This window comes from Pelophylax lessonae (genome assembly GCF_965119305.1).
Source record: "Pelophylax lessonae genome assembly, chromosome: 2".
NCBI classification, from domain to species: domain Eukaryota; kingdom Metazoa; phylum Chordata; class Amphibia; order Anura; family Ranidae; genus Pelophylax; species Pelophylax lessonae.
The window spans coordinates 750,177,149-750,200,505 of NC_138769.1; the positions used below are offsets into that span (position 1 = coordinate 750,177,149).

The 23,357-nt window shown below is 43.3% G+C and overlaps 2 protein-coding genes across 2 annotated transcripts in view; both read left to right on the forward strand.

Moving 5' to 3' along the window:
• Positions 1-22,564, forward strand: part of LOC309548391 (uncharacterized protein) — a gene marked incomplete at its 3' end in the record, with an annotated part of 65,899 nt that extends 43,335 nt beyond the window's left edge. Inside the window, exons 3-4 of the mRNA XM_082248330.1 lie at positions 20,718-21,177; positions 21,591-22,564. Of these exons, the coding sequence (XP_082104456.1) occupies positions 20,718-21,177; positions 21,591-22,564 (1,434 nt within the window). The remainder of the gene's footprint in view (positions 1-20,717; positions 21,178-21,590) is intronic.
• LOC309547104 (olfactory receptor 52K1-like) lies at positions 7,865-8,800 on the forward strand (the record flags this gene model as incomplete). The annotated part of the gene is made up of 1 exon (XM_082246893.1): positions 7,865-8,800. One exon carries the CDS (start codon positions 7,865-7,867, stop codon positions 8,798-8,800), a length of 936 nt encoding a protein of 311 aa, XP_082103019.1.
• Positions 22,565-23,357: the final 793 nt, after the last annotated feature.

A 23,357-nucleotide genomic window follows, 5' to 3' on the forward strand; every position in this document is an offset into this window, starting at 1 on the left:
TCGCTCCTAGGTCACTTCTCTGCCATTGAAGAGGGAGGACGAACACCTCCTCTCCCTTTTCCCTCTGGATCCTGATCTGCTCCTGAGGAGTGACTGCCATATGCCCCCCCCCCCCCCGGGCCTGCGGAACTGCTGCAGGTGTGGGGCAGAGATCCTGGACCCTACAGTATGTCTGGTTGTCAGCACTTCAGCTAGAGAAGTTTTTTTTAACTCCACAGGTGCTGCTGGCAGGAAATCCCATGTCCCTGTCAATGGTGTGGGAGAATGGCCAGCTGCTTCTTCTCTCAGGAAGGCTGAAGCTGCTGTTGGTGTTGGGCAAAGCTCAGTGAGGTTTGGCCTTGATGCCAGCTCACCTGGTTGTTCCTCCTTAGCAGAAAAGCCTAATAAATCCCCAGTCTCTGGAATTGCTTTGGCAAGTGATTTATCTATAACATCCTCCAATGAAAAGTCAAATAAATCCATGCTTTCTGTGATCCCTGGCTGGGGAGTGAAGACAGCTTCCTCTTCTCCCCAGCCCTTGAACGGCAGCTGGGAAGATGAACCGACTGCCCCATCTCCTGCACCCCTATCCAGCTGTTGTACAGACACATTCCTCCATTCAAGCTCGTTCTCTGCAGAAACAGGAGCATTAAGGTTGCGGGGACTCAAAGTAACCGCGAAGAAGCCCATTTGTTCGCCCTTGGGTGAACGGGCGAAAAGGCAGTGTTTGAGTTGAACTTAGGTTCGACTCAAACACGAAGCTCATCACTAATTGTAACCAGATAATTAATGTTATTTACTTTACCTATCTGTGGTCAGAATGTTGTAGCTGATGGTGTATATATATATATATATATATATATATAGACACACATACATAGTATAAAATATTTACTATATGTATGTGTATCTATATATATATATATATATATATATATATATATATATATATATATGTATTTATATAAATGTATTCATATAAATGTATATGTTGAGCCGCCCCCCCCCCCCTTAACTTCCAGAAGCCTGGTGGTGACCCCCAAAGACAGGGAGGGCCGAAATTCCTCCTCAGGGTGCAGGTTACTAGGCATGGTGGGTGGTGTACAAGGTAGAAAGATGGGTGCCAGTTTGTTTATGCTTAAACTAAGAGAAGTTTATTTCTCACAACAGAAAAAATGTGGGAGAGAGGGGTAGGACACGGGACACTCTAAGTCAAAAACAGCAGAAGACTTGCAGATCGGCAGACTCTTTGGACAAAAATGTAGAAAATGAAGACAGCAATACAGAAAAGGAGCCTTTAAGCTGGAAGCAGCAATCTGTACTTTGTAGCAATAATAGTCAGCAATACTCATGGAAGGTTCAGGAACTCTCTGGATGATTCCATCTTGATGCTTTCCCGGGCTCTCCATGGTTCCCCGGTTTATGGGAGAGTAACCTCTGGTACTTTATCTCAGGTCTCCATCCTTTCCTCCATGCTTCCAGGTAGGGAGCAGTCTCTCCCTTGCAGAGCCCTGAGCACATGGTTAGGCCTCAGGCTTCAGGCCTACCCAGAAGCAGCTGTTCCTCACGCACCCACTTAGACAGGAATCTGGGTGGAAAAGGACCAAGATCACCTGACTTCCTCCAAATAAATACCTTCTCCCAGCATGCTCAGCAACCAGTATGATCAGCTGAGAAAAATATACATACCCTTAACCTAGACTCACTGTAATTCATCACACTAATGCCGAAGGTAACAGGACCACCTACTGACAAAAGGGAGAAACCACAGCTAAACCAGACTTAGGAGGAAAATCAATGATCGCAAAGACTACAAATTAACCAGGCTAGCTACCACCTAGCACAGCTACATTCATTAGCAACACTGTTTAGGACAAGGGTTCTACATACTGTATATATATATATATATATATATATATATATATATATATTGTGTAAATGTATCTATATACAGTATATATATATATATATATATATATATATTTTTTTATTATTATTTATTTTTTATTTTAATTACCACCATGTAGAAGCACGTTTTATGAACCTGTAGTAGACATTGTACTGATTTTTCCCATGAAGCTGGAGAACATCCATGCACATATTTTATTGAACCAGAAGAAATGAATCAAACACTAATAAATCACTAATTATAATTATAACGACAGACAGTTCATATTCTGAATTCTCAGGAGGGAGGTTTCTTGGTTGCGGAGGGACCAATTATTCCTGAACTCTCCAGGATGGAGACTCGTTCTGCTCTAAGTGACCTCCATGGTATCATCACCTGTGTTATATATGACCGGGGGCTCTCCTGTCCGGCAGTCGGAAATGTACAGATCGCTGAGTGTAAGTTGTGTCTGTAGATTCCTCATCCGCATTTTATTCCCCCCACATTTACCAAGACACCAAAATAACTGACCCTACTGATCAGGTGTAATTGGAAGGGACATTGTCATCTTCTTCATACAGGGAAGAGTACCAGGGTCTCAGCAAAGTACCCTCTCTGCCACCTTATACTCACCCTGCTTGTGCTCCTTCATTGCTCCTTACTCCATGACAGCTGGGCACACTAACCGGTGCTTTCAGGTATGGGGGAGCATGTGGCCTCCTCCCCTGAGACAATGTTTAGGCCTTGCAGCCAATCGCTAGGGCCGCTCACTGTCACATGACCAAGGAAGTGACATCAGTGCTCCCCTGATCACCGACATTGCTAATTCTTGTACTATGGCTGAGAAAGGAGCGGTGAGGGGGCACAGAAACAGTAAGAATAAGGGGATTGGAGGGCTTTACATGGATTCTGTCACTGAGGGCCACCATTAGGTACCATGGGACCCTCTAGGGGTCATGTAGTGGCCATGGTGGGTTAAAGGGTTGAGTTTACAGGGTAGGATGTGGAGCAGATACCCTCCAGTCTGTCCATGATCCTCATTAAAACTGCTGGGGGGAGGCTGAGGCCTCGTTGTTCTGTGGCAAAAAGAGAGGTCCTCTGTAGTGGTGGATTGGCCTCTCTGTTGCCGTATAGGTTTGCAGGATCTCTATTTACATCTCAGTCTGCGTCCAATTACCGTGTATGGCAGGTTAGCATTGGTGGTATCTGACTGCTTACAGCCCCCCATGGTTTGCTGACAGCTTTCAAGCACTGGCCAGGAAAGCAGACAGGACCCTGATAGACCTTTCCAGCAGCGGGTCCAGCTATCCCATCCTGGTAACCAGATTGATGGACAGGCTTATGTTCTCCTTCATAAATAAAATTAAAATTTCCAATAACACTTACAAGCTAGCCTACCAAAAGAAGTAATTGACCCCAGCTAACAAGAGGGTTTAGTTGCACACATTTGCAAATATATGGGGAACCCGCAGCACCTCACCATGGCTCCTCTGTATACTGGGGTCCTATATTAGAGAGTCTCCACGTTGGAGCACATATAGCAGTGGAGCATATATAGCCCTTCCATGAGGTTGGATAGATGGACTGCAAAGGCAAGTTATAATTGAGGCGGTTCCTATATATTTTTTTTATAGTTTACACCCTCCTTCCCTGCAGGCAACTTCAGGCATGTTAACCCCCCCATATGTTGACCTATTTGTTCCTTCTATACCCGATGCCTTCTTCAGTGGCGGCTGGTGCTCCATCAGTCGGGGGGGGGGGCGAGGTGGCAGACGGACCTGCACCCCCCCACATTTCTCACCCCCACCCACCAGTTTACTTACCTTGTTCTTCCAGAATGACAGGCAGCGGCTTCCCCCTCAGGCTCCTTCACGTCCCTTCTCAGCGGCCATCTCTTCCCCCCTTCTTGGCCAATAGAATGCCTTCTCCTTTCGGCCAATCGGGAAACAGGTCTCAGGACCTGCTTCCTGATTGTCCAGGAGGAGAATCAGGGTGGCAATAGCGAATATTCATTCGCTATTGTCACACAACTGGGTGGGCTCAGGGCGCAGTGCTCTGCGCCCCAAGCCCACCCTTTTTTTGAAGCTTATTAGAGTCTCTGGCTCCAATCAGGTGCTTCAAAAAAACAAAATAAACCCCATTGGAGTCCATGCATCCGGCACCCTGCAAGTAGATTAGTGGGCCGGACGCATGTATAGGGCGGGTGGCGCCCCTGCGCCCCCAATTGGCGGGCTGCCACTGGCCTTCTTCTGTGTTGTACAAACATGCAACACCGCACTATTCCTTTGAACCGGTCACACATATTATAGTCTGGTTGTTTGATCTCCTCTGGATCTTCCCGCAATGATTTTGTTCTGTAGCTTGGATGGTTCCATGTACTTGTGGGTACATCCAGGGCTTTTTTCTTAGGAAATAGGTGGAGGAACTCAACCATGACCCCCTAAAACCCCCCTCCGCCAAACACACACACACCCTCCAAACTGCATCAAATAGTGGGTGCAGTAAAAATTTACTAACAGTGGGAGAGTCTTTAAGGGGCATTAAATACCAGGAATGCATTAGGTACGAAGTGCAGGGTTTGAGGGGGTTACACACAGAGTGCAGAGTTCAGCCTTCTTGGAGTTGCTGCTTACCCCTGCATCTCCTATCCACATCTCACTTTCACCCCTCTCCAGCTCTGAATTTTGCATGCACCCTGCCCTCCACTGCCCCCATTTTCTAAAAGTTGTACCATCTTTCACATGTCTTATTAGGCTGAAGTACCCAACTGGCTCTAATACTTCCCCACACACTGTAGGTGGCTCTGCCTCACTCAGTCTTGGTTCGGATGCTGTTTGGTCTGTTAAGTGAGAACTCTGCCTTGGAGATCTTGCATAGGTAAAACTAGTTTAGTATGGAGTGTAGGAGGGTTGGACCCCGTGTTCAGTTTTTATTGCTGTTATTTACCCTCTCTATTTGTCCTGGTGTCACTGTTTCTATTGAGACAGAAAGTGACAGGAAATTCAAAATGTTTTAGCTGCCACCAGAACAGGAAGAGAGGGAAAATCCTCCAATGGGGACAGTGGTAGTATTGATTTTTCTTGATTATTCTTTTATTGCTTATCAGTGGCGGCTGGTGCTCAAAATTTTTGGGGGGCGCAAACAGAAAAACGTAATAGGCATTGCTTTGCGGCAAAAAACGCTGTAAAAAATTGCATGACTTTGAGGTCGCAAAAGTGTGAAAGGGGCCTTCAGTAATTAAGGTATAGTGTGCCCAGTTTGAATGCAGAGAGACCAGCGTGCCCCCTTTCAAAGCAGAGAGACCAGCGTGCCCCCTTTGAATGCAGAGAGACCAGCATGCCCCCTTTCAATGCACAGAGACCAGCGTGCATCCTTTCAATGTACAGTGACCAGCGTGCCCCCTTCAAAACACTGACCAGCGTGCCCCCTTCAATGCAGTAACCAGCATACATGCCCCCTTCAATGCAGAGACCAGCGCACATGCCCCCTTCAATGCAGTGACCAGCGAACATGCCCCTTTCAATGCAGTGACCAGCGAACATGCCCCCTTCAATGCAGTGACCAGCGTACATGCCCCCTTCAATGCAGTGACCAGCATACATGCCCCCTTCAATGCAGAGACCAGCGTACATGCCCCCTTCAATGCAGTGACCAGCGTACATGCCCCCTTCAATGTAGTGACCAGGGTACATGCCCCCTTCAATACAGTGCCCAGCGTACATGCCCCCTTCAATGCAGTGACCAGCATACATGCCCCCTTCAATACAGTGCCCAGCGTACATGCCCCCTTCAATGCAGTGACCAGCATACATGCCCCCTTCAATGCAGTGACCAGCATACATGCCCCCTTCAATGCAGAGACCAGTGTGCATGCCCCCTTCAAAGCAGTGACCAGCTTACATGCCACCTTCAATGTAGTGACCAGCGTACATGCCCCCTTCAATGCTGTGATCGGCGTACATGCCCCCTTCAATGCAGTGACCAGCATACATGTCCCCTTCAATGCAGAGACCAGGGTACATGCCCCCTTTCAATGCAGTGACCAGCGTACCTGCCCCCTTCAATGCAGAGACCAGCGTGCATGCCCCCTTCAATCCAGTGCACTTACCTGGATCATCAGAGCGGCTTCTCCTCAGTCCCCCGGCGCGTCTCCTCGAGTCCTCCCGATCCCGCCTCCTCCTCGGCCAATGGCATGGGGTTTGCCTTGCGGCCAATCAGGAATCAGGTATTAGACCCGCTCCCTGATTGGCCGGGAGGAGGATCCATGTGACAATAGCGAATTTTCATTCGCTATTGTCACACAATGGGTGGAGTTGGATGGAGTGAAGTTCTGCGCCCCGAGTCCACCCTTTGCATCGCCCTATTAGAGCCTCTGGCTCTAATCAGGTGATGCAAAAAAAAAAAAAAACCCCATTGAACTCCATGCGTACATGCAGATTAGGGGGCCGGACGCCCCCAGCACACCGGCCGCCACTGTTGCTTATTATTATGGGTGATCAGGTTAAATGGGCACAGACAATGACAGATCGGGCTGCAGCGGGTTGTGTTTTGGGAGAACTTCATATGTGGTCCACCAAAAATGACAAATGTCCCACCCAGCCGTCATTTGACAATAGGCTGGGCAGGAAGTGGTTATAGATATCTTAAAAGATAATTGGTATCAGTGGTTACTTATCTGAGGGACAAAAAGTGCTCATTGCTCACAGAACCCCCTAACAACCTCTGGAGGAACCCTAGGCTTTTTATTGAACCCTAGTTGAGAAAGTGTTGTGGAAAATTTGATTGTGGACATTTCTTTAGTTAAATAGTCATAATGTCTCCCAGTGTCGGTTTTACGCATAATCGCTATTCACAGCGATTATCGCTTTAACTGTCATTGCAGGAAAGACTTGTTGGGGAAAATCTTCCATTGGATAAGATGGCACAATACTAGTAGCAAAGAGAGTCCATCACACAGATCTATATCTGCAGTTCGGGGGCCTGTACTACTGAGTTATGTTTGTGATATGGAAATTCTTATCATTTTACCAAGATTAATAGATGGCACCTTTTAGTCACATTCGATCGGTGTGACCGAAGGACTGCTACTATTATCTTATGCAGATAAAGCCTCATCAACTGGAACAAATAGAATGGTCACTATCAAATATGGTTTATATATGAATCACGTTTGATTAGATCCACTAACAGGTAATGTTTATGGATGAACACAGACAGGTCCATGGCAGCCATTTCTGCTCATCTCTGCACATGGCTGTGTTTCTACATAAGCACTGCCCATTGTACTTTTTGAATGTATACATGTTCTGTGATTGGTGATCTTGAAGCCACTACCTGTAACTCCCTTTTGTTCGCTTGCTGTAAATAAACCAAGCCCTGCCCTGAGAGGGACACAGAAGACACAGGAAGGCTCACACACACACACACACACACACACACACAGCCATTCATCCATGCAGACACACAGAAACTCTTACACACAAACACTCGCTCTTACCCACACACACGCATACACACACATACATACCAAGAGAGAGACCTGGCAGATGGCATCGAAATGACCCAGCGTGTCTGTTCCTTTTTTTGTCGCTGAGCGTTTGGAGAACCGTTATACAAAAGAGCGGTACAATTGTACTTTTCAGTACAAGCTATTAATAGTTTTTGGTGCGTATTAATTTTGAGCGCACTGAAGCGGGTTTCTAGGCTCCAAGCCCTATTGATTTCCATGACAGAAAGGTTGCTCTAAGGGAAAGTATATAGTAGGAGATCACTCACGGATGACCCTTGACAGTGTTCTTCAATATCAAAAGATTTCGTGATTTTTCTTTTTTTTGTGTGACTTGAGGTTTTAAAGAATATATCCTCTGGATGCTGTATAGTCAGAAGACCAGCAATAAAGTCTATTTTTTGTATCTCCATGCATTTTCCACTCATGTCTTTTTATCTTTACAGGTGAGCACCATGTCTTTCCTGTAAATCCTGATCTCTAACGTCATCATGCCATCAGAAAACCTTTCAATCTTTTATCCCAGTGTGTTTCTCTTGGAAGGCCTTCCAGGCTGTGAGTCGGCTCATGTATGGATCTCCATCCCCATCTTCATCATGTACCTGATGGCGGTTACTGGGAACAGTCTGCTGTTGAGCCTGATTATGACAGAAAGACATCTGCACAGCCCCATGTACCATTTTCTTTTTACTTTGTTTATCGCTGACATAATTGTGTGCAGCTCCGTTGTCCCGAGAATGTTGGCCATCTTCTGGATGAACGTCAAGGAGATCACCTCCTTCTCCTGCCTCATTCAGATGTTCTTCATTCATTATTTCAGCTCTTTTGAATCTGGAATTCTCCTGGCCATGGCCTTCGACAGATACTTGGCAATCTGCAACCCTCTCCATTACACGACCACGCTGACCAACACCTTCATAGTAAAGATAGTCACAGTTTTCCTTATCAGAGCAACCATTATAGTGACTCCATGTCCAGTGATGGCCAGTAGACTGCCGTACTGCCAGACCAATCGTATTGCCCACTGCTATTGTGACCATATGGCAGTGGTGACATTGGCTTGTACTGATATTACTGTCAATAGTGTCTTTGGGTTGACAGTGGTCCTGTTTGTCATCATATGTGATGTCACCTTTATTGCTGTGTCCTACTTCTTCATCCTGAGGTCAGTATTGAAGCTCTCCTCTCGGGCTGCCCAAAAAAAAGCCTTTAGCACATGTACGTCTCATATCTTCGTCTTCCTCATGTCCTACACCCTGGGGGCCTTCTCCTGTGTGACCTATAGAATAGGTAGCATTGTCCCGTGTATTCACATCATAATAGCCGTCTTATATGTGCTCATCCCACCAGCCATAAACCCCATCATTTATGGTGTGAAGACCAAAGAGATCAGGACTGCCGTTTACAAGGTCATCACACAACTGTGAAATGAATATCAACTACAAGTTCCATCACTGACAAGACCTCTTTTACCAAAGCTGTATTTTATTTAGTATGAGTTTGCTTCAAATACTAAACCAAGGTTACAATAAAATGTGTATTTATGTATTTGTCTATTTATTTATTCTGGATTTTATTGTGAGTCTGGGCTGACCACAGATCATGGAAATTTGTCTCCCTATTGACCACTTCATAACCACCCTATAGCCCAAAGACGGCTACAACGTGACTCTGTTGTTCAGGGAGGGCATCTATGGACATTCTCCTTGGCACGCCCTGTAATCGCGGTAAAGGACCAATCACAGCGGTCCTGTACCATGTGATCAGCTGTGTCCAATCAAAGCTAATCACAATGTAAACACACTTGCCAGTTATTGGCTGTACTTTTTTGTAACAGCGTGAGGAGAGGAGAGAGATGGTAACTGGCAAGGGTGACAGGGGACATCTACACTGATAATCAGGGCTCTGATCATAAGTGCTGCCTATCTGTTTCCATCAGTGCTACCCATCAATGTCCTGATTATCAGTGCCCATCAATGCTGCCCATCAGTGTCCTGATTATCAGTGCCCACCAATACTGCCCATCAGTGCCCTGATTATCAGTGCCCATCAATGCTGCCCATCAGTGCTGCCCATCGGTGTCCTGATTATCAGTGCCCATCAATGCTACCCATCAGTGTCCTAATTATCAATGTCCATCAATGCTGCCCATCAGTTTCCTGATTATAAGTGCCCATTAGTGCTGCCCATCAGTATCCTGAATATCAGTTCCCATCAGTGCTGTCCATCAGTGTCCTGATTATCAGTGCCCATCAGCGCTGTCAGTACCCATCAAGCCCAACCCCTGAAAGAAAACCCCACACCATAATCCCCCCTCCACCAGTGAACAAAGCAAGGTCCATAAAGACATGGATAAGCGAGTTTGGGGTGAAGAAACTTGACTGGCCTGCACAAAGTCCTGACCTCAACCCGATAGAACACCTTTGGGATGAATTCCAGCGGAGACTGCGAGCCAGGCCTTCTCGTTCAACATCACTGCCTGACCTCACAAATGCGCTTCTGGAAGAATGGTCAAACATTCCCATAGACACTCCTAAACCTGGAGGACAGCTTTCCAAGAAGGCCAGAAGAGTTGAATCCTATGGACTAAGACTGTGATGCCATTAAAGTCCAGGCATCCCCATACTTTTGGTAGTATAGTTTACATCCACAAGGACTTCTTCTTTTCAGTTAATTATTATTATTATATAGGATTTATACAGCCCTGACAGTTTACGCAGCGCTTTACAACTTGAGGGTAGACAGCACAAATACAATACTCTTTAATACAGTAGGAATCAGAGGGCCCTGCTCCTTAGAGCTTACAATCTAAGAATATGCCCCAGTTTGGAAAATTGATAATGGACCGACTCCAGTACAAGGAGGCTGCTGGTTCCAGAAAGACTCCAGAACAAACCCCCCGTCCCCACACTGACAGGCTGCAGCTGATCAGCTTGCACTGGAGGAGGCCCCTCATCAATTTTCCACATTGGGGAATAAAGAATTTTTACCTTGAGTATGCAGTTCAGTTTTGGACACAAATCTTCAGGAAGGATGTCCTTCAACTTGAGAGGGTAACAAAATGAATAAGGGGGGTGAAGGAGATTAGTTATAGGGGATGGAGGAGCTCAGTTATGGGGGATGTAGGACCTCGGTTATGGAGGTAATAGAAGACCACAGTTTTGGAGGATAGAAGACTTCAGCTATGGTGGATGGAGGACCACAGTTATGGGGATGGAAAGAGCTTAGTTATGAGGGGATGGAGGACTCAAATTATGGGAGGATGTAGGACCTCAGTTTTGGGGGGTAATAGAAGACCAGAGTTTTGGAGGATAGAAGACTTCAGCTATGGGGGATGGAGGACCACAGTTATGGGGGATGGAAAGAGCTTAGTTATAAGGGGATGGAGGACTTCAATTATGGGTAAATGGAGGACCTCAGTTATGGGGGAATGGAGGACCGCAGTTTTGGGGGATGGAAGACTTCAGTTATGGGGATGGAGGATCTCAGGTATGGGGGATGGAAAGAGCTTAGTTATGAGGGGATGGAGGACTTCAATTATGGGGAAATGGAGGACATCAGTTATGGGGGAATGGAGGACCACAGTTTTGGGGGATGGAAGACTTCAGTTATGGGGATGGAGGATCTCAGTTATGGGGGGTGGAAGACCTCAGTTATGAGGGTGGAGGACCTCAGTTATGGGAAATGGAAGACCTCAGTTATGGGGGATGGAAGACCTCAGTTATGAGGGCTGGAGGACCTCAGTTATGGGGGATGGAAGACCTCAGTTATGGGGGATGGAAGACCTCAGTTATGGGAAAAGAAGGACAAAAGGTATGAGGGATGGAAGACCTTAGTTATTGGGGATGGAGGATCTTAGTTATGGAGGGTGGAGGATCTTAGTTATGGGGGAAGGAAGATCTCAGGTATGGGGGATGGCAGAACCTCAGCTATAGGGGCTGGAGGACCTCAGCTATGGGGGCTGGAGGTACTCAGTTATGAGGAACGACTACAAAAGTAAACTTCTCCTTGTATAAAAGTCACTTGAGAAGGGAAATGATCACAATAAACATTTCTTGCAATGGTAACTGTAGTAGTGGGAAAAGTATTTAGGGTCTTTGAAGAAGACACAACGTGAAGTTGGATGAGAAGCAATTCTGTAAGGGGTTCTTTAATGCCAAAGCAGTAAAGATGTGAAACTCCCTTCCATATGCCTTCCACGCAGGTTGAACTGTATGGGCCACTGCCTTTATTAAGCTTACTATGTATGAGTTGGATTTATTGGCCATAGCAGTATTTTATTACAAAATCTAAGTATAACTTGTAACGGAACCGCCGACCCACACTGTACTTGTGGTCTTCCGTCAGTATACGGCTTCCTTGCAGTCATGAACATACTGTATATCCCAGATTTTCCCAGCCGCCCCCATACAAAGCTAGTCAACAACTTAGCTCATACAAGTTTTGGAACCTTCTCTTTTATTGAACAGTTTCACACTCAATTTTTTTACACACATGAGCTCATCCCCCTCCTGATCAATTTACTACACACAGGTCAGGGGTTGCCTGATTACATTATCCTATGCAGATAAAGTTGTATACAGAAATAGAATTAACATATCTAAAGAACAACCAACACAAAAAGTATTCTATTTCCACTCAGCAACTAATAGATGACAGTGATTCAATCAACCTGAGCCAATTAAGTAGCAGACGGCAGTCCTCGAGCTCCTCCAATCAGTGTTAATTTAGTCGACTAAAACCGACTAAAACTTTTTCGTCGACTCAATTAACACTATTTTAGTCAACTAAAATTAAACTAAAACTAAAACAATTCAGATGACTAAAATACAACTAAAACTAAAATGGCATTTTAGTCTTAAGACTAAAATACGACTAAAACTAAAATGGCATTTTAGTCAAAAGACTATAACTAAAACTAAATCGAAATTTGCTGCCAAAATTAGCACTGGTGCATGCTCAAAGCTTAATATCATGAATAATAACATATTAGATTTTTCACTCCAGGACCAGCAGTAGTATATAATGAGTTTGGAAATTGTAGAGAAATGCTTAAATAATACATTACAAATTACAATTGAACTACGCCCATTCCATTATAGATGACTAAAATGAGTTATAGACGACTAAAATGTAGGACGTTTTAGTCGACTAAAATGTACTGGAGTTTTAGTCGACTAAATACGACTAAAACTAAAACACTTGCAGAAGACTAAAATGGGACTAAAACTAAAATGCCATTTTAGTCCTAAGACTAAGACTAAAACTAAATTGAAATTTGCTGCCAAAATTAACACTGCCTCCAATACAATACACAAACAATAGGTGTAAATACAGAACCCATTGTAGATAACAGGTGAGTACATCAGCATATTCAATGATGTCTGGAAGACAGGTGGTTGAGCTGATGATATTAGCATATTGTCTGTCTTTCATTCCCAGTGACAGTGAATACCGTCACATATCTTCCCCCCAAAGGTAGACTAACCAGGTACCAGACCTCCAATCGGTCTGTGCCTGAGTTCGTCGGGTAACAAGTCCCAAAGAGTCCATCCATCATGGCAGCTTCCTTGACAAAGTTCCACATAGTTTGTAAATTTGTCCCGGCAGGGCGCATGGAGCTCTCATAGCCGATCAGTCTGTGGAAGTCTGGTTTGGGCAGGCCAGACTGGGCTTCTTGGGCACCCTGTGACCCTAAGAGACACAGGGTGACTTAGATATAAGAGGGGCCTAGGGGTCTGAGAGAGGGATTTCCCAACCTCTCTGTGTCCCTAACATCCAAACAGCATTGTATCTGTGGTCCAAATGTTTGGCCCACTAGCCGCATTACACAGTCTTGGGAGAGATTACAGAATAGACATTCATACATACATACCATGTCCCAACAACTGGACCAAACAGAGGAGTGACCCCATACCTTAGATGGGGCCCCAACCACTTTTGAACCAATAAACTTGCTGCCATGACTACCTAAAAAAGAAAGACATTAAAATAATAACATTATTAGGAAGAGCCACAGGGAAGCTCCTTGGATGTTGGCAGGCCTGTGAGTGCTCATTGTCCTGGTCCACCCTACTAACCACCTCAACAGAGCCCCTGAGATGACTACATCCACCAGTCAGGTAAGCTTTCCTCCTTATCTCACCACCTTATTCTCTTAATGTTTTGACTGCACCCTTCCCACCCTGTAATGTGGCCCTTCACCTATTGCTCCCGGCCTTTCTAACCAGCTAGTCATGTGGCAGCAGCACAATGTATAAAAAAACATAGACAGGTCAGGAGCTTCAGTTACTGATCACATCAAACACCCGAATGGAGAAAATGTGATCTCAGGTATTGTGACCGATGCATTATTGTTGGTAATAGACAGACTGGTTTGAGTATTTCTGTATCTGCTGGTCTTTTGAGATTTCCACACACAACTGTCTCCAAAGTTTACTCAGAATGGTGCTAAAAAAAACTAAAAACTTCCAGTCAGTGACAGTTCTGCAGATGAAAATGTCTTGTTGATGAGAGAGGTCAGAGGAGAGCAGCAAGACTGGTTGGAGCTGACTGGGACCTTTAGTTCTCAGAATGTACAACACATGCAACTTTGAGAAGGATGACCTCTTCATCACATGGAACATTGAGTAAGACGACCTTCTCAACACATGAAACCTTGAGTAAGATGACCTTCTCAACACATGAAACCTTGAGTAAGATGACCTTCTAAACACATGGAACCTTGAAAAGGATGACCTTCTCAACACATGGAACTTTGAGAAGGATGGCCTCTTCATCACATGGAACCTTGAGAAAGACGATCTTCTCAACACATGAAACCTTGAGTAAGACGACCTTCTAAACACATGAAACCTTGAGTAAGACGACCTTCTCAACACATGAAACCTTGAGTAAGACGACCTTCTCAACACATGAAACCTTGAGTAAGATGACCTTCTCATCACATGAAACCTTGAGTAAGACGACCTTCTAAACACATGAAACCTTGAGTAAGACGACCTTCTCAACACTTGAAACCTTGAGTAAGACGACCTTCTCAACACATGAAACCTTGAGTAAGACGACCTTCTCAACACATGAAACCTTGAGTAAGATGACCTTCTCAACACATGAAACCTTGAGTAAGACGATCTTCTCAACATATGAAACCTTGAGTAAGACGACCTTCTCAACACATGAAACCTTGAGTAAGATGACCTTCTAAACACATGAAACCTTGAGTAAGATGACCTTCTAAACACATGAAACCTTGAGTAAGATGACCTTCTCAACACATGAAACCTTGAGTAAGATGACCTTCTCAACACATGAAACCTTGAGTAAGATGACCTTCTCAACACATGAAACCTTGAGTAAGACTACCTTCTCAACACATGAAACCTTGAGTAAGACAACCTTCTCAACACATGAAACCTTGAGTAAGACGACCTTCTCAACACATGAAACCTTGAGTAAGACGACCTTCTCAACACATGAAACCTTGAGTAAGATGACCTTCTCAACACATGAAACCTTGAGTAAGATGACCTTCTCAACACATGAAACATTGAGTAAGACGAGCTTCTCAACACATGAAACCTTGAGTAAGACGACCTTCTCAACACATGAAACCTTGAGTAAGATGACCTTCTAAACACATGGAACCTTGAAAAGGATGACCTTCTCAACACATGGAACTTTGAGAAGGATGGCCTCTTCATCACATGGAACCTTGAGAAAGACAACCTTCTCAACACATGAAACCTTGAGTAAGATGACCTTCTAAACACATGGAACCTTTGCTTATTGCAAAGCTTTGCCTATTGCTCCCATGGCCATCTTGAGTAAGGGCAAATGACTTATGTAGCATTTATTTCCTGGAATCCATCTGTCCTTAATTCAGCTATTTAGCTGAGAAAGCCCCTCCTCCCATGAAGACTTCTGGAATGTATGACTTAATTTTGGCCATGGCCGGAAACCAGGAAGCAACTGAAGAAATCTAAAAAAAAATAAAAAGTTTAATCACCCTATGACAATGATATAATCAAAAGACTTTCTGGACATCCTCACAGAACCACGCCCCCAGTGCGCCCCTTGGGGCGTGCGTTGGGCAAGCTCTGCGACCGCTGTGTCCTTAGGACAAAACTGATCACAGATCGTGGTAAAGGGCCAATCACAGCTGATCACATGTAAACAAACTTGCCGGTTATCTGCAATTCTGAAGGGGCACATTTACACTGATTAGCAGGACACTGATCATCAGTGCCTGGATTCTCAGTACAGCCCCATCTGTGCCAATCAGTGCCTATTAGTGCCCATCAGTGCTTCCTCATCAGTGCAGCCTCATCAGTGCCCATCAGTGCAGAATATCAGTGCCCATCAGTGCTCATCAGTGCAGCCTCATCAGTGCCCATCAGTACAGCCTCATCAGTGCTCATCAGTGCAGCTTCATCAGTGCCCATCAGTACAGCCTCATCAGTGCCCATCAGTCTAGCCTCATCAGTGCAGCCTCATCAGTGCACATCAGTGCAGACTATCAGTGCCAATCAGTGCTCACCATTGCCCATCAGTTCAGCCTCACCAGTGCCCACCAGTGCAGCCTCATCAGTGCCCATCAGTACAGCCTCATCAGGGCTCATCAGTGTTGCCTATCAGTGCAAATCAGTGAATAAGAAAAAGTACTTCTTTGCAAAATGTTATAACAGAAACTAAGATTTTCATTCTCTTTTAATTTATTTAGCAAAAAATAAAACCCCCAGTGGTGATTAAATCCCCCCAAAAGAAAGCTGAAAGCTTAAAGTGTTGCATGAGTTGTCATTCAAAGTGCACCAGCACTGAAAGCTGATAATTGGCCTGGGCAGAAAGTCCCCGGTATTGAAGTGGGTAAAACAAATAAATATTTTATCTGCCATCCTATCCGTTTAATAATGCTGGGAACATAACGATTAAATATTGTTCATTTTGATTGAGAGAGCCTAGCTCTGCTTTAGGGAGCGAAGCTCAGGAGGAAAATGAGCAGCCGCAGCGGAGGGACCAATTATTAGTGCCGAGTACAGGAAGGTGACACAAGGTGATCGCTATCAGTGTTATAAATAGCAGAGCCTGGGATCGCTACATACATTGTCCTCTATGGCCGAGATCACCCGTCACTCCATGATCTGTATGCGAGTCGTGTCTGCTCAGGATTACACCAACGTGTGACTCTTGATTTGACCATACATTGTATCTTCCTAAAGAATTGAAAGACAATCTGTTTGATTTTTCACACACACAAAATTCTGTTTTTAACTATTAACTTTTACTTTATTCTTTAAACTTTAGTGCCATTATAAGGGGGATAAAAAGCCCTAAATGTGATAGCATGGGCAGATCAGAGAGACGCTTTATGGGGACATTAAGAGTCTATTAGACCCCCAATTTTTCCCCTTGCCCTCCAATGAAGCTATTCACTTGCACTTGAATAGTTACATCATTGGCTACATTAGCTGAAGAATGACAGCTGTGACCCCAGGAGTGACCAAATACCTGTCACTTCCAGGGTGAGTAGATGCAGGAAGGATCATTGAACAGTTGATATGGGGGCCAATATGACATAGTTATATAGCTAATCTAGTTAAAAAAAAAGACATTTAGTTCAACCAATAAAATCAGTATTCAATAGCAAATTTGGAGGGCCAGTATTGTTTGGTTGATATGGACGGTCAGTATTCTTTGGTTAGTATTGAAGGCCAATATACTTTGGTTGGTATGGAGGGTCAGTATTCTTTGGTTGATATAGAGGGTCAGTTTACTTTGGTTATTATGGCGGGTTAGTATTCTTTAGTTCACATGGAGGGTCAATATACTTTGTTTATTATGAAGGGTCAGCATTCTTTAGTTGATATGGAGGGTCAGTGTTCTTTAGTTGGTATGAAGAATCGGTATTCTTTGGTTGATATGGAGAGCCAATATACCTTGGTTATTATGGAGGGTGAGCATTATTTGGTTGCTATGGAGGGACAGTGTTCTTTGGTTGGTATGGAGGGACAGTGTTCTTTGGTTGCTATGGAGGGACAGTGTTCTTTGGTTGGTATGGAGGGTCGTTATTCTTTGGTTGATATGGAGAGCCATTTATACTTTGGTTATTATGGAGGGTCAGTACTCTTTGGTAAGGATGATCAAACTTTTGAAAAGTTCGGTTCGGCCAGAACATCCAAACTTCCCGAAAGTTCGGCCCGGATTTCAGAACCCCATTGAAATCAATGGGACCCGAACTTCGGTAATCAAAAAACACAATTTTTAAGCCCTAAAACCCAATAAACGCCCCTAAAAAGTGCCCAGGGTTCTGGGTCATGCCCCATTAACTATGAATCACACAAAAAAAAAGTTCTTAAAAATTGTCATTTTTGATAAAAAAGCCAATTATTGAAAAAAATAAAAAAAAGAGATTTTTTGATTTTTACTTTGGATTTAGTATCTGGGGGGTCTAAACGGTGTTCATGTGAAGTTTCAGCTCTGTAGCATGTCCAGAACCATGAAAAAAAAAAGATAATTTTTCAGTAGAACAGGGATGTGGGTCGGCACCCTCCTTTAACTTTAACACTTATATGATCTTTTTTTTTCTGGTTCTGGACATGCTACAGAGCTGAAACTTCACAGGTACACTTTTTAGACCCCCCCCCCAGACACCAAATCACACAAAAAAAAGTTTTTGAAAATTGTCATTTTTGATAAAAAAGCCAATTATTGAAAAATTTAAAAAAAAAAAAAGAGATTTTTTGATTTTTACTTTGGATTTCGTATCTGGGGGGTCTGAAAAGTGTACATGTGAAGTTTCAGCTCTGTAGCATGTCCAGAACCATAAAAAAAAAGATTGTTTGTATTAGAAAACTTTCAGGACAGGTAGTTGGCTTCTCTGCTGTAACACCTTGCCGGTTTAATAGCAGGCATTTTTTTGGGTTCTTTGCAGTCAGGAAAAACATCTGAACTTGTGTATAGTGGTATATATACACACATCCATATATTTATATATACCCCTAGACATATATAGGTGTGATAGTAGCAGAAATAAATGCTTGCGCTAATGAAATCATTTACAGTAATATATTTCTGCTGCTATCACACCTATATATGTCTAGGTGTGTATATAAATATATGGATGTGTGTATATACACCACTATACACAAGTTCAGATGTTTTGCCTGCCTCAAAAGAACCCCAAAAAATGCCAAAAAAAACGCTAGCGTCAAAAGAAAAATGCCCAGGTGTGTTTTTGCTGGCATTTTTTGGGGGTTTTTGGAGGCAGGCAAAACATCAGAACTTGTGCACAGTACCACTATACACAAGTTCAGATGTTTTTCCTGACTGCAAAGAACCCAAAAAAATGCCTGCTTTGAAACCGGCAAGGTGTTACAGCAGCGAAGCCAACCCCCTGTGCTGAAAGTTTTGTAATACAAACAATCTTTTTTTTCTGGTTCTGGACATGCTACAGAGACTTCTGAAAACTACTGAAACTTCACATGTACACCTTTTAGACCCCCCAGATCTGAAATCCAAAAAATCTCTTTTTTTTTTTTTCAATAATTGGCTTTTTTATCAAAAATGACAATTTTTAAGAACTTTTTTTTGTGTGATTTTGTGTCTGGGGGGTCTAAAATGTGTACCTGTGAAGTTTCAGCTCTGTAGCATGTCCAGAACCATAAAAAAAAAAGATTGTATGTATTAGAAAACTTTAAGCACAGGAATATGGCTTCTCTCCACACCTTGCCGGTTTCAAAGCAGGCATTTTTTTGGGTTCTTTGCAGTCAGGAAAAACATCTGAACTTGTGTATAGTGGTACTGTGCACAAGTTCAGATGTTTTGCCTGCCTCCAAAACCCCCCAAAAAATGCCAGCAAAAACACACCTGGGCATTTTTTTTTTGACGCTAGCGTTTTTTTTGGCATTTTTTTGGGTTCTTTTGAGGCAGGCAAAACATCTGAACATGTGTATAGGGGGTATATATACACATATATGTCTGAATATATACCCCTAGACATATATAGGTGTGATAGTAGCAGAAATATATTACTGTAAATGATTTCATTAGCGCAAGCATTTATTTCTGCTACTATCACACCTATATATGTCTAGGGGTATATATTCAGACATATATGTGTATATATACCCCCTATACACATGTTCAGATGTCATGTCTGACATCAAACATGTCCTCAAAAAAGCACTGGCAGTGGCAGCCCCTGCAGCATAAAAAATGCTTGGCTGGTGAGAAGCCATATGGGTGTGCCGAAGCAATTCAGAGAAATGATCATTTCTCTATAGCGGTCACCCTGCTATGGAAGGGTTTTGTCACCCTGCATTAGCAGTCACTGCCAGTTAACCCTACACTACACTACAGTCCCCTTACACTTAACACTTTCCCTACAGAAACTCAATTTTTGAAGCTAACTTAAGTGTAAAGGAGCACTCTAACTACACTAGATATCCCTTTCCTCACACTAATAAATAGCTAAATGACACTTTTAAAGTAAAATGAACAGAACTGCTTCCACTCTCTTCCATGTCCAGTATAACAATGCTAGGAATATGGCGGGGCTATGTTATATACTGGGGGGCGTATTCACTAATGATTGGTCTAGGGACCCCCTAGTCACTCCAATCACATTCCTAGCATTCTTCTGCCCCCTCATTTGGCTTTTGCTAATGGTTCTGGTCCAATTACGGGCTTTTAAAGCTCATTTCCTGAAGCATTGCATTTTGGGCGGTTCTGGTTGCCGAATTCCGAACTTTTTGGGCAAAAAGTTCTAAATTCGGCCGAACCTCGAACACCCAATGTTCGGGCCGAACCGATGGTGGACCCGAACCGTTCGATTATCCCTACTCTTTGGTTGGTATGGAGGGCCAATATACCTTGGTTATTATGGAGGGTCAGTTTTCTTTAGTTGGTATGGAGGGCCAGTATTCTTTGGTTGATGTGGAGGGTCAGTGTTCTTCGGTTGATATGGAGGGTCAGTGTTCTTTGGTTGGTATGGAGGGCCAATATACTTTGGTTATTATGGAGGTTCCGTTTTCTTTGGTTGGTATGGAGGGTCAGTGTTCTTTGTTTGATGTGGAGGGTCAGTGTTCTTTGGTTGATATGGAGGGTCAGTAGTCTTTAGTTGATATGGAGGGTCAGTGTTCTTTGTTTGGTTGGGAGGGCAAATATACTTTGGTTGGTATGGAGGGTTAGTATTCTTTGGTTGGTATGGAGAGCGTATATACTTTGGTTATTATGGAGGGTTAGTATTCTTTGGTTGGCATGGAGAGCCAATATACTTTGGTTATTATGGAGGGTGAGTAATCTTTGGTTGGTATGGAGGGTCAATATACTTTGGTTATTATGGAGGGTCAGTATTCTTTAGATGATATGGAGGACCAGTATTCTTTGGTTGGTATGGAGGGTCAGTATTCTTTGGTTGGTATTGAGAGCCAATATACTTTGGTTATTATGGAGGGTCAGTATCCTTTAGTTGATATGAAGGGTCAGTATTCTTTGGTTGGTATGGAAGGTCAATATACTTTGGTTATTATGGAGGGTCAGTATTCTTTAGTTGAAATGGAGGCTCTGTATTCTTTGGTTGATATTGAGGGTCAGTATTCTTTAGTTGATATGGATGATCAGAGTTCTTTGATTGATATTGAGGGTCAGTATTCTTTGGTTCATATAGAGGCTCAGTATTCTTTGGTTGATATTGAGGGTCAGTATTCTTTAGTTGATATGGATGATCAGAGTTCTTTGCTTGATATGGAGGGTAAGTATTCTTTGGTTCATATAGAGGCTCAGTATTCTTTGGTTGATATGGAGGGTAAGTAGTCTTTTGTTGATATGGAGGGTCAGTATTCTTTAGTTCATTGGTGTTCAACCTTTTGGCTTCTCTCGGCCACATTGAGTGTAGAGAAATTTTCTCGGGTCACATATAAAATATATACTGTAGTTAAGGTATATAAGTAATAAAATGCTGCCGAAAATTTAGTATGCTGGGACGAGACAGATAAGAAAATGTTATCCTATAGCAACTAGCAAAGCTGTATTGCTTTGGGCAACAAAGGTTGTATACCGACAGTGATAGCAGTCCAGTTCTCGACCTATCCCATTTCAATTGAAACCATTTTTTGCCCTTGCAGTTCAAAAATTCAGTCAGGGGTTGAGCAATTAAGTAAAGTATTTTAAATTTCATATCTTTTTGAGCTTATTACTAATTATTTTATACATTCACAGGTATGACTTTTAAAAAAATTCCAATTTTAACCATGTTGCTTGCAAACCTCTCAATCTTCTACCCCAGTGTGTTTTTCCTGGAAGGCCTCCCGGGATTTGAGTCGGCTCATACATCGTTATCAGTCCCAGTCTTCATTATGTATCTCATGGCGATTCTTGGAAATGGTTTTATATTGATCCTCGTTGTATCCCAACAGCGTCTACATAGCCCCATGTACTATTTCCTCTGTACTTTGTCCCTCACCGATGTGGTCCTCTCCAGCTCCATTGTCCTAAAAATGTTGGCCATCTTCTGGATGAATGACAACGAGATCGCCTTCTTGTCCTGTCTTGTTCAGATGTTCTTCATCCATTGTTTCACCTCTATGGAATCTGGAGTTCTCATGGCCATGGCCTTGGACAGATATGTGGCTATATGCAACCCTCTTCATTACACAACCACACTGACCAATAGTCTGATAATAAAGATAATCATAGCTCTCATTATAAGAGGAACAGTGATTGTGACACCATGTCCGCTTATGGCCAGTAGACTGCCATTTTGCCAGACCCACCATATATCTCACTCTTACTGCGACCATATGGCAGTGGTGAAGTTGGCTTGTGCTGACACTATTATCAATAGTGCCTATGGGTTGACTGTTGTCTTATTGTGTATTGTGTTTGATGTCTCTGCCATTGCTATGTCCTACATCTTGATACTGAGGTCAGTGTTAAAGCTTTCCTCTCAAACTGACAAAAGGAAAGCATTCGGTACATGCTCATCCCATATCTCCACCATCATTATGTTCTATACCCTGGGCCTTTTCTCCTTTCTCACTCATAGGGTCGGGCACATAGAACCGTATATCCATGTTATCTTATCGAGCCTCTACCTTCTGATCCCACCTGCATTGAACCCCATCATCTATGGTGTGAAGACCAAGGAGATCAGGACAGCAGCTTACAATCTCCTCTCACAGTCTGGAAAATAGAACTTACTGGACACATTGGCATATTTACTAAAGAAGTATTATATCCCCAGCTTGAGCTACCTGGAAATTTCTTGACATTGACCTATATGTTATGTAGCTGGTGGTTTATAGATTTGCGTTCCTGGTGCTCCACACCTGCTGTGCCCAATATAAGGGGTTACCATTATGTCATTGCTGAGTTTCCAGCTCTGGACACCTACTTTGCCCATTAAAAGGGGCTACCACTGTCTCTGTGATTGATTTTGGTGTCTACACTAGGGATGATCGAAACTTTTGAAAAGTTCGGTTCGACCAGAACACCCGAATTTCCCGAAAGTTCGGTTCGGATTCCAGAACCCCATTGAAATCAATGTGACCCGAACTTCTGGAATCAAAAAACACCATTTTGAAGCCCTAAAACCCAATAAATGCCCCTAAACAGTGTCTAGGGTTCTGGGTCATGCCCCAGGGACTATGAATCAGGCAAAAAAAAGTTCTTAAAAATTGTCGTTTTTGATAGAGAGCCAATTATTGAAAAAGTTATTGAAAAAAAAAAAAATGAGATTTCTTTGGATTTAGTGTCTGGGGGGTCTAAAAAGTGTACCTGTGAAGTTTCAGCTCTGTAGCATGTCCAGAACCAGAAAAAATAACAGATTATTTTTCTTAGAATTTCAGTAGCGCAGGGATGGTGTTACCCTCCTTTCACACCTGGGCTCTTTTGTTTCTGTGTATATATACACACACACACATATAATATATATATATACCCCTATACAGAAGTAGGCGTTTTTCATGCGTTTTTCGTGCGTTTTTT